Source organism: Sardina pilchardus, chromosome 5, assembly GCF_963854185.1.
Source record: "Sardina pilchardus chromosome 5, fSarPil1.1, whole genome shotgun sequence".
In the NCBI taxonomy this organism is placed as follows: Eukaryota; Metazoa; Chordata; class Actinopteri; order Clupeiformes; family Clupeidae; genus Sardina; species Sardina pilchardus.
In genome coordinates this window covers 3,027,762-3,039,073 of record NC_084998.1, presented here as the reverse complement: position 1 = coordinate 3,039,073, position 11,312 = coordinate 3,027,762, and the positions used below count along the sequence as shown (strand labels likewise).

The following is an 11,312-nucleotide window of genomic DNA, read 5'->3' as shown; positions in this document are numbered from 1 at the left end:
TTAAGAGTAGAGTTGTGTATTAATTGGGTGTTAATGTGTGTGTGTGTGTGTGTGTGTGTGTGTGTGTGTGTGTGTGTCTGTGTGTGTCTGTGTGCGTGTTGTTTGTGTATGCATGTGTGTGTGTGTGGCCATGTGACAGTCCCCGTGTATTTGCTAGTGAGTGACTGTTGTGTGTGTGTATATGTATGTGTGTATGTGTGTGTGTGTGTGTGTGTGTGTGGTGTGCGCGTGCGTGCTAGCTGCCAGACATGTGAGCTCCTCCTCACAAAGCCTCCTTAGTTAGTCTGTCTGCTGTGAGGCGCTAAAGAGAAATGAAGCCCTCGGCACTCATCAGACACCCCGCTGCACACACACACACACATACGCACACACACACACAAACGCACACACGCACGCACGCACCAGTCTAAGGGAGTTAGGGGGACACAGTCTAAGGGAGTTAGGGGGACAACAGCCCCAGTCTAAGGGAGTTAGGGGGACACAGTCTAAGGGAGTTAGGGGGACACAGTCTAAGGGAGTTAGGGGGACACGGTCTAAGGGAGTTGGGGGACGACAGTCTAAGGGAGTTGGGGGACACAGTCCCAGTCTAAGGGAGTTAGGGGGACACAGTCTAAGGGAGTTGGGGGACACAGCCCCAGTCCTAAGGGAGTTAGGGGGACACAGTCTAAGGGAGTTAGGGGGACACAGTCTAAGGGAGTTAGGGGGACACAGTCTAAGGGAATTAGGGGGACTCAGTCTAAGGGAATTAGGGGGGGACAGTCTAAGGGAATTAGGGGGGGACAGTCTAAGGGAGTTAGGGGGACACGGTCTAAGGGAATTAGGGGGACACAGCCCCACTGGTTAGCGGCTGCACAGAGGGCCCAATTAACACGGAGGCAGCAAAACACATTAGCCGCATGACTACACCGCCACTGAATGGACCCGCATGGGGGGGGCAGGGACACAGGGCTGGGAGTGTGTGTGTGGTGGGGCAGGGGGGACATGGCTGGGAGTGTATGTGAGGACAGGGGGACATGGATGGGAGTGTGTGTGTGTGGTGGGGAGTGTATGGGGACAGGGGGACATGGCTGGGAGTGTGTGTGTGGTGGGGAGGGGGATGGGGTTGGGAGTGTGTGTGTGTGGTGGGGAGGAGGAGGGGGGGCAGGGGTACAGGGCTGGGAGTGTATGGGGGGACAGGGGGACAGGGCTGGGAGTGTGTGTGTGGTGGGGAGTGTATGGGGGGACAGGGGGACAGGGTTGGGAGTGTGTGTGTGTGGTGGGGAGGGGGACAGGGTTGGGAGTGTGTGTGTGTGGTTGGGGAGGGGGAGGGGGGCAGGGGTACAGGGCTGGGAGTCGGACTACTGTGGACCAGCCGGAAGGAGCTGAGTGATAACTAGAGGGTTTGTTTTGATGCATTTTTAGAGGAATCTGTGTTCACCAGTTTAATACTAAAGACAGCAGAAGGGAAGTGGGAGACATTATACATGTAAGGTTAATACCCACACTGACTATAGAATGGGTCACACTCAACCTGTTGTACGTGTGCGTGTGCATGCCTACGTGTGTGTGTGTGTGTGTGTGTGTGTGTGTGTGGACATATGGCCATCAACTGTGTGAGCTGTGATTGGTTGGTCCTGGCGTGTGTGTTTGCGTGTTTGTGTTTTGCGTCTTTGTTTGTTTGTGCGTTTGAGCTCCTGTGTGATGTTTGCTAATGAACGTAAGCACTGTGAAAGACACAGTCAGCTAGTGCTGTGTGTGTGTGTGTGTGTGTGTGTGTGTGTGTGTGTGTGTGTGTGTGTGTGTGTGTGTGTGTGTGCTGTGCTGTGAGTGATTTTGACAGTCAGTGTTTTTGGTGCAGGAGAAAGTAGTCAGTGCCAAAGTGGCCTACATTCCACCACATCTCCCTCTCCTGTTCCTCTTGCTCTATACATAATTCAGCAGGAGAGAGAGAGAGAGAGAGGGAGAGAGAGAGAGAGTAGGGAGAGAGAGAGAGGGAGAGAGAGAGAGGGAGAGAGAGAGAGAGAGTGGGGTGAGAGAGTAGGGAGAGAGAGAGAGTGGGGAGAGAGGGAGAGAGAGAGAGAGAGAGAGAGAGAGAGAGGGAGAGAGGAGAGAGAGAGAGAGTGGGGAGAGAGGGAGAGAGAGAGTAGGGAGAGAGAGAGCGAGAGAGAGACGAGAGGGGTGGGTGGTACAGAGAGTGAGAGTGGGGGTAGAGAGAGAGAGAGAGAGAGAGAGAGAGAGAGAGAGGGGGGGGGTACAGAGAGAGAGAGAGAGAGAAGGGTAGAGAGAGAGAGGGGGAGTAAGAGAGTAGAGAACATGAAAGGCAGGAGAGAGTGTGTGTATAGAGAGACACAGATAGAGTGAGAGAGAGACGTAAGTGAAGAGATTGAAAGTGAGAGACAGAGAGGGAGGAGTGGAGAGAAAGAAAGAGAGAGAGAGAGAGAGAGAGAGAGAGAGAGAGAGGAGTAAAGAGAGGATAGGAAGCTGCTAGCTGCATGTCTAATGCTTTCAGACCTGTTTTCCCCTCCTGCTTGTCTGAATGAGAGGTCACCCCCCCCCCCCCCCCTCCCCACACACACACACACACACACACACCCTGCCCCCCCCCCCCCCCACACACACACACACACACCCTGCCACACACACACACACACACACACCCTCCACACCCCTCTGCGGAGCCTCTTGCCTGCTGCCTGATCAGGAGGGGCGAGTGACTGGTGTGACTGTGAGGTCAGAATGCAGCCGTGCTCCTGAGCTCCTCCTAGTGGTGGCAGCAGGCCATTGCACCTGTGAGGGCAGAACACTGCTGGACTAACTGCTGCAGCACGTTACTCCTGAGCTCCTCCTAGTGGCGGCAGCAGGGTATTGCGCCTGAGACAGGACTGTAGAGTGGGCTGAGTGGTCACTGATCCGCCCCATTAAAGGAACATATAGGTGCAACAGTAGCCTGCTCTGGCACAGGGACGGAGTGCCCATGTCAGATGTCAGGTGAGCAGGCAGGCAGGCATGAAAAATACAACTGAGCTGCACTTTGACCCCTAACGGGCTAGCTTTCATATTAGCAGCACAAATGCTCATGTGATCCAAGCACAGATATGTTGGGGGATAAACCAGTGCTGTGCAGTGGACATCTTTAACTGGCCAGTTGAACCCTTTAACATGTTTAAGAAAATATAATGTTCTAATGTTTAAACATCTTTAACTGGCCAGTTGAACCCTTTAACATGTTTAAGAAAATATAATGTTCTAATGTTTAAACATCTTTAACTGGCCAGTTGAACCCTTTAACATGTTTAAGAAAATATAATGTTCTAATGTTTAAACATCTTTAACTGGCCAGTTGAACCCTTTATCATGTTTAAGAAAATATAATGTTCTAATGTTTAAACATCTTTAACTGGCCAGTTGAACCCTTTAACATGTTTAAGAAAATATAATGTTCTAATGTTTAAACATCTTTAACTGGCCAGTTGAATCCTTTAACATGTTTAAGAAAATATAATGTTCTAATGTTTAAACATCTTTAACTGGCCAGTTGAATCCTTTAACATGTTTAAGATTCTCGTGCTCCACCCCATGCTGAGGGAGAAGTAACCAACCCAACCTCTTCTGTCCTGATAAAGCAGTTTTGTTTGAATAACCGTGTGGCATGTTGTGAAGCATTTGTTTTGTGTTTTGTGGTGGCTGTTGTTTCAGTTGGCCTACTGCGTGGTGCAGTTCATGGAGAAGGACGCCACGGTCACAGAATACGTAAGTGCCCTCGCCTCACACAACATGCCCAGACAACACACACATCTGACTTCCAGATTACGCCTGACGGTACATATCACACAATACACAGCACATAGAGAGAGCACACACACACAGCACATAACTGCATGTTACATACCACACAATACGCAGCACACACACACACACACACACACACAGCACATAACAGCATGTTACATCACACAATATACAGCACATAGAGCACACACACACACACACACACACACACACAGCACATAACAGCATGTTACACACAATACACAGCACAGAGAGCACACACACACAGCACATAACAGAATGTTACATATCAAACAATACACAGCACAGAGAGCACACACACACACACAGCACAAAACAGCGTGCTATTGTCCGGAGTTGAAGTCCTTTGTGTGAGAGAATAACTCAGTAATGACGGCGCTGTTTGTCTCCCGTCAGATTATTGAAGGTCTGCTGAAGTTCTGGCCAAAGACGTGTACGCAGAAGGAGGTGAGGGCCAACTGGGATTCCATTGGTGTTCTGTTGTGCTGTTGCCATGGCGATCACCCCATTACCACGGATCATCACCTTTGTGACATGCTCATTCTAGGGTGTAGCGGAGCGCTTTGGATTGTCCCTCTTTAGAACTTGTGTGCTGCCGAGGACGTTCCTCCCGTCTAAATAAGAGCCATAATGCTGTTTAAAGACTGTTTAAATACCTGCTGTCACTAGTTGGCAATTACATATCTCTCATATCAGCAGTAAAGTCTATTCTGAGGTGCTCAGCCCATGACACAGCGTTGTTGTGGCAGTGAGTTGTATGTTCTAGAACTCTCTCTCTCTGTGTGTGTGTGTGTGTGTGTGTGTGTGTGTGTGTGTGTGTGTGCAGGTGATGCTACTGGGGGAGTTGGAGGAAATTCTGGACGTAATTGAGCCCACTCAGTTCCAACGTGTGCAAGAGAAACTCTTCAAGCAGATCGCACTCTGCATATCCAGTCCGCACTTCCAGGTTCCCACTTTCTCTCTCTTTCACACACACACACACACACACACACACACACTCTCTTTCTTTCTCTCTCTCACGCACACATACACACACACACACACACATACGCACACTCTCTCTCTCTCTCTCTCTCACGCGCGCACACACACACACACACACACACACACACACACACACACACACACACACACAGCATCTCTTACTCAAACAGATCGCCCTGCGTCTCCCTGTGCTGTCTTTTATTTATGTTCTCTCTAATTAATTTGCAATGCACTCTTTAAAGCTGCAGTCTGCTATTCCAATGCACTCTTTAAAGCTGCAGTCTGCTATTCCAATGCACTCTTTAAAGCTGCAGTGTGCTATTCCAATGCACTCTTTAAAGCTGCAGTGTGCTATTCCAATGCACTCTTTAAAGCTGCAGTGTGCTATTCCAATGCACTCTTTAAAGCTGCGGTCTGCTATTCCAATGCACTCTTTAAAGCTGCAGTGTGCTATTCCAAAGCACTCTTTAAAGCTGCAGTCTGCTATTCCAATGCACTCTTTAAAGCTGCAGTCTGCTATTCCAATGCACTCTTTAAAGCTGCAGTGTGCTATTCCAATGCACTCTTTAAAGCTGCGGTCTGCTATTCCAATGCACTCTTTAAAGCTGCAGTCTGCTATTCCAATGCACTCTTTAAAGCTGCAGTCTGCTATTCCAAAGTTCTCATTACAGCTGCAGTCTGCTATTCCAATGCACTCTTTAAAGCTGCAGTCTGCTATTCCAATGTACTCCTTAAAGGTGCAGTGTGCTATTCCAATGCACTCCTTAAAGGTGCAGTGTGCTATTCCAATGTACTCCTTAAAGGTGCAGTGTGCTATTCCAGTGCACTCCTTAAAGGTGCAGTCTGCTATTCCAACCCAGTAAACATGTTGGGTCAGATTTGGTTCGCTCTTTGTTCAGTGTGTATCAGCATGCTTAACAAACATTCTGGTACCAATCAACACTCAGGGTCAGGAGTACAGAGGGCAGTTGATTGGCTGTTTCAGTCAAATATCAGGAACCTTTTGTGGGAATCATTACTTGACCTTTAAAACATCTCGGCTTAGTATGACCATAGGTAGCAAGCTTTGGTTAAACTAACCATTAGCCCTCCATTCAGCGATGTAAATTATGAACCCATTTTGATAAACTATCCTTATTTTTGCTAGATCTTGTAGACTACCACACAGTTGCAGAACTTGTGTTACCTTAAGTTAGTTTGCAACAATATAGAAGTTTAATCAAAGTCCTTGCTACGTTAGCTAGCTAGTTAACGGGCAAAATAAATAATTCATTATTTATTTATTTATTTATTCAGAGCCCGAGAGAGTGTGTCATTGCATCACACACAAGCAATGACAATGAAATAGTACATCATATAAATGTATGTTTATATTTTCTTATTGCTTAATCAGAGAAGTCCGAAACTAGTGCCATTTCGTTCCATTGGTGAATCTTTCTATGATTTATCTTGGTAACTAACTAGACTCGCCGCTGAAGCCTGGTGTTATGGAAACGTATCACACCTCGCGCAAGCGCGGAACGTACGCTCGGCGTGGCTTCGGTGTGTTCCGTGGCATTTTTTGGACAGACCCCGGGAGACCGGACCCGACTGATTAGTCTGACTGTTCTGCCGATTGGTCACGGCCTTAAGGCCTTAAGGCTTTTCATTATTTTCTCTTTTTGATTCTCCGTCTTTTCCTATCTTCTGTCCTGTTACTCATTCTTTCTTTCCCCACCCCCTTGTGCCTCTGTGTTCCAGGTGGCGGAGAGAGCTCTGTACTTCTGGAACAATGAGTACATTCTGAGTCTGATCGAGGAGAACTGTCAGGTGATCCTGCCACTGGTCTTCGCCACCCTCTACAGAGTCTCCAAAGAGCACTGGAACCAGTCAGTAACCTCTCAACTTTGACCTCTCAACCCTATGAGCCATGAGCATAAGCCAGCATATGAGAGCATAAGCCAGTGGGTGGCTCTCAAACTCTCTCCTCGATGCTCGGTCCTCGAGGGCCGTTCCCACTGATCTGTAACTAACACTGGATAGACTATCCCATTGTTGCTGCCCCATCATTCTTTATCTAGATCAGTGAGGACGAGGATCGAGGAAGGAAGGGAGGGTGTATACAAGACCAAATGAGAGGCACCCATAGTGTCCAGATGGTGATGAAAGAACAGTGGTTTTGTTAAGGCATACTCATAGAATGTTGTAATGAAACATAAATCTAAATATAGCTGAACACATCTGAAGGTACTATTAGCTGCAGCTTATACATAGATTTTTGTTACATTTCTTCAGCTATGAGGTTAATACACGTGGGCAGTTAATATGGTATTAATATGGTTTTGTTTCTTTTAACTTGCATAAAACACTGGCCTGCAGCTTGTGGCAACAATGTGGCAAATACACAGGAAATTACTGTATGGTTAATTCCATTCATTAAGAATGTTTGTTGTTTGTTTGTTTGTTTGTTTTTGATGCAGGATGATTGTGTCTCTGATCTACAATGTTCTGAAGACCTTCATGGAAATGAACAGTACCCTGTTTGATGACCTCACTTCCTCTTACAAACTAGAGAAACAGAAGTGAGCATTTTGTGTGTGTGTGTGTGTGTGTGTGTGTGTGTGTGTGTGTGTGTGTGTGTGTGTTTTAAGTATCTGTGTGTATGTTCAGTTGGGTTTGAAGATTGTGTATGTAGCTCTTGTCCTTTTCAAGTTTTAGATTTTTTCATTCATTAAATTCATTCATTAAATGTGTGCATGTACTTGTATGTTCATGTATGTTTGTTTGTGTGTGTGTGTGTGTGTGTGTGTGTGTGTGTGTGTGTGTGTGTGTGTGTAGGGAACAGCGCCGTGAGCGTGAGCGTCAGGACCTCTGGCGGCGGCTGGAGCAGGAGAGCGACCGCAGACAGCAGCTGATCCAGGAGGCCAGCCTCAACCGCAGGAACCTGCAGGAGCACCACACACACGCACACACACACGCGCACGCCCACACACACACTCCGCATGACCCCAGCACCACCAACGCCTCCTAGAGCACTCACACCACACACACACGCACCGGGGCAAACTCAGAGCCCAACTGCCTCTGGCTCAGTCCTGGCCCTGATATGGCCCAGATATGGCCCTGATGGGGTGGGGGTGGGGGTGGGGGGGGGGGAGAAGATATATATATAAAAAAATAACAACAAAAATAAAATAAACAAAGACACACAAAAAAACAAGATACTCAGTGACACTCACCCATCACAAAAGCCCTGATTCAAAACACACACACACACACACACACACACACACACACACACACACACACACACACACACACACACACACACCAACTTGAACAGGCTCCATGTAATTGCTCTGTGACTATCCCGCTGGGTCTGTGAGAGACGACTTCTCGGAGGAGTAGAACAGTAATGGTAACCATGGTGATGATGATGGTTAACGATAGTAATCCTGATATATGAACACATTTATGGTGCATTAACAAAACCTTCCCTGTAATTTAATATTTTGTCATTGATATTATTATTATTGGTTCAAATAGATACGTAAGTAAGAATATATCACCGACAGATCTGCTGAAATGCGAGTGAGCGGGGGGTTATTTTAGCAATACGGGTCATGACTTCATTTGTATGTGCCGTGGATGTAACTCTCCAGTCTTCTGAAGTAAAGGACTTCTCTCTGATCTGGCCTCTTCTGTGGCTCTGTGATGTCTGTATCTAAATAGCCTATAGGAAAATAATCGTTAAGCTGTAGCAAAAAGCCATACAGGCTACATACAAAAAAAAACACACAAAAAAACAACAACAAAACAATTATGTGCATGAAGTCAATACACTTGTAAGAGATTGTCCATTTACTATAGCCTAAGGACCTAAAAGACATCTCGAAAACGGTCATATCTTTACTTTAGCCTATCAATAGGCCTACTGACTATGCGATTGAGGTTGTTTAGGCTACCACACCATTTCATGATGTTAGAGGCATTGCATTGCAAACTGTCACTTTTAAGACAAAAGGAACAGAAAAAAACCCATATTAAATGAAAATAAATCTATGCTGCATATGGTTTCTTTTTTCTTTTCTTTCTTTTCCCCCTTTAAATCACATCGTGAGGGCACCCATAGGCCTATTATTTTGTGTCAGACTTGCCAGCGCAGTGCCCTTTCAAACTCATTTCCGCAAGGTAGATGTGTGTTTAGGAATAGATTGATCTGCCGAGGGAAATGAGCTGCATTCATCATCCAGAGATAGCTATTCCAGCAGCAGCAAAAACACAGCAGCGATCGAATATTACACTCCACTCTGCAAGGCGGCGCTGTTTCAGCTTCTAGCGGTGAAACCTTCAACACTTTCGAGCCCACCACCATGAAAACGCTGTTCTGTCATTTGAAGACGTCAACTCAGCGGGAAAGTTTGTGTTGCCTTCTCACGGTATGTTCCCTCCACAACTCAGCAGATATAAATATGCATCATGTGTAATCTGTATTATTCTGTGAACATGAAAAGTGAGAGCTCTCCTAAATATTTTACGACAGGATGGAAGCGTGATTATGATATGATGCTGGCGGGTTGATTATAGTAGCCGAGGCTATTCCTGTCCTCGTGGAGACGTGAACTTGGTTGATTAAGTGAAGTCGGCTAGGCTACTAATCGTCATGCTTGAGCTAGGGATGTGCAATATGATCAAAATCTCATATCGATATAATGTGGGTCATCATATCCCGATAACATGACACATTAGACCTTCTCTGTCAATTCAACTAAGGCTATTCAATATATCACGTCATGTCATGATGCCAAGGTCTCATATCCCAATAACGATACAACACATGGCAAAGCCTGAAGATCTCTAAAAGACTTTGAGTTGTCCACCACAGGCTTAAAACTCCAGTTTTCATAGTGTAGACCCCTCAGTGGCCACCCCAGAGGCACATACTGCTGGGGTGGAGATGTGAGCAGTGGCAACTGCCCCAATAACCCCTCAGAACTTAATTGCCCCAGTGGCCATCCCAGGTCTAGACTCTGTATGCAAAAGCGTTAATGCAATATAGTTTAAATGCTGATATGATCATGGGAAGGATTAACACGATCTACAATAGGCGAAGCAACAAAGCACAGCCTGCAACTTGATCTTTTTGAGATGCATGAGAACATTTGTTTGTCCTGTCTAGATTGTCCACGGGTCTGTGGGGCTGGTCACCATGCCGACCCTGCAGGACTGCGTCCAGCTGAACTGTGGCGTCCAGATGCCCCTGCTGGGCCTGGGGACGTACCATCTCCACGGCGACGAGCTGCGCTGCTCGGTGGACGCGGCCCTGGCCGCAGGCTACCGCGCCTTCGACACCGCCGCCGTCTACGGCAACGAGCCGGACCTGGGCCGCGCCCTGCGCGAGCTGCTGCCGCGTCACGGCCTCACGCGGGCCGACGTGTTCGTCATCAGCAAGCTGGACCCTGCGGACCACGGCGCCCGAGCGCTGGACGGCTGCCTGCGGAGCGTGGAGCGTCTGGGCTGCGGCGCGGTCGACCTCTTCCTGCTGCACTGGCCCGGCACCGCGGGTCTGGACCCCGCCGACCCCCGCAACGCCGCCGACCGCACGCTCAGCTGGACCGCCCTGGAGGACCTGCACCGCGGCGGAACCTTCCGCGCCATCGGCGTCTCCAACTACACCCCCCCGCACCTGCGCCAGCTGCTGAGCGCCTGCCGCGTGCCCCCCGCGGTGCTGCAGACGGAGTGCCACCCGGCGCTGTGCCAGACGGAGCTGCGGCGGGCGTGCGGAGAGGCGGGCGTGGCGCTGCAGGCGTACTCGTCGCTGGGCAAGGGCACGCTGCTGCGGGAGCGCCAGGTGGGGGCGCTGGCGAGGGAGTGCGGACGCACGCCTGCACAGGTGCTGCTCAGGTGGGCCGTGCAGCAGGGCGTGGCCGTGTTGCCGCGGTCGCGGGAGCCCCGGCGCGTGCGGGAGAACGCGCGCGTGTTCGACTTTGAGCTCAGCGCGCAGGATATGACACGGCTCGGCGCCCTGGACTGCGGCAGGAGGTTCTGCAAGAGAGACCCGTCTTGTGTGGTCTAGAACCCCAGCGGACCCGCGCACACGAGAACAGAAGCAGCATCAGAGCCAGCCGGGTTCCTGCTTTGGAATGGACGTGCTCGTGATCAGACCAAATCAGCTGTTCTCATTTCTAATGGCTTCTGTCCATCATTGTACTGCTGTCAGTCAAAAGCAGTGGACATGTTCTGGACACGTAAACATTTCCATGGTAACCAAGTACTTCAAAGCTTCCTGTTCAAATTCATGTTCTAAATAAGTTCCACGTTTCCGGGAGAGTTCCAGTTTGTTGGTTGGATTTATAAGTGTGTATAGGTGAAACCTACCAAGTAAGCACAATACAACTTTTGCAGTCCATGAAATTCATTTATTTGACCAAATGGTATAAAAGAAATACAAATACAGCAATGTTTCCATAGAAAATAAAAAACAAAATGAGTAAAAACATAAAAATGAGTAAAAACAGTTTGTATGAAATTACAAATATTTATAAAGAGTGGTAAAAACC

The 11,312-nt window shown here is 48.3% G+C and overlaps 2 protein-coding genes across 2 annotated transcripts; both read left to right on the top strand.

Annotated features, from left to right (window-relative positions):
* Window positions 1–3,675: 3,675 nt before the first annotated feature.
* LOC134079868 (serine/threonine-protein phosphatase 2A 56 kDa regulatory subunit beta isoform-like) lies at window positions 3,676–7,868 on the top strand (the record flags this gene model as incomplete). Its single annotated transcript, XM_062535980.1, is given in 6 exon segments — window positions 3,676–3,729; window positions 4,186–4,236; window positions 4,616–4,735; window positions 6,514–6,641; window positions 7,233–7,334; window positions 7,591–7,868. Coding segments are annotated over 6 exon segments (624 nt in total). The 3' UTR covers window positions 7,784–7,868.
* A 1,259-nt stretch (window positions 7,869–9,127) lies between these two features.
* Window positions 9,128–11,257, top strand: zgc:110782 (uncharacterized protein LOC541358 homolog). The gene is made up of 2 exons (XM_062535977.1): window positions 9,128–9,191; window positions 9,932–11,257. Exon 2 carries the CDS (start codon window positions 9,962–9,964, stop codon window positions 10,826–10,828), a length of 867 nt encoding a protein of 288 aa, XP_062391961.1. The 5' UTR covers window positions 9,128–9,191; window positions 9,932–9,961; the 3' UTR covers window positions 10,829–11,257.
* Window positions 11,258–11,312: the final 55 nt, after the last annotated feature.

What these genes read in the sequence shown, in the direction of transcription:
- zgc:110782 (XM_062535977.1), top strand. Translation starts at nt 9,962, where the DNA reads ATGCCGACCCTGCAGGACTGCGTCCAGCTGAACTGTGGCGTCCAGATG.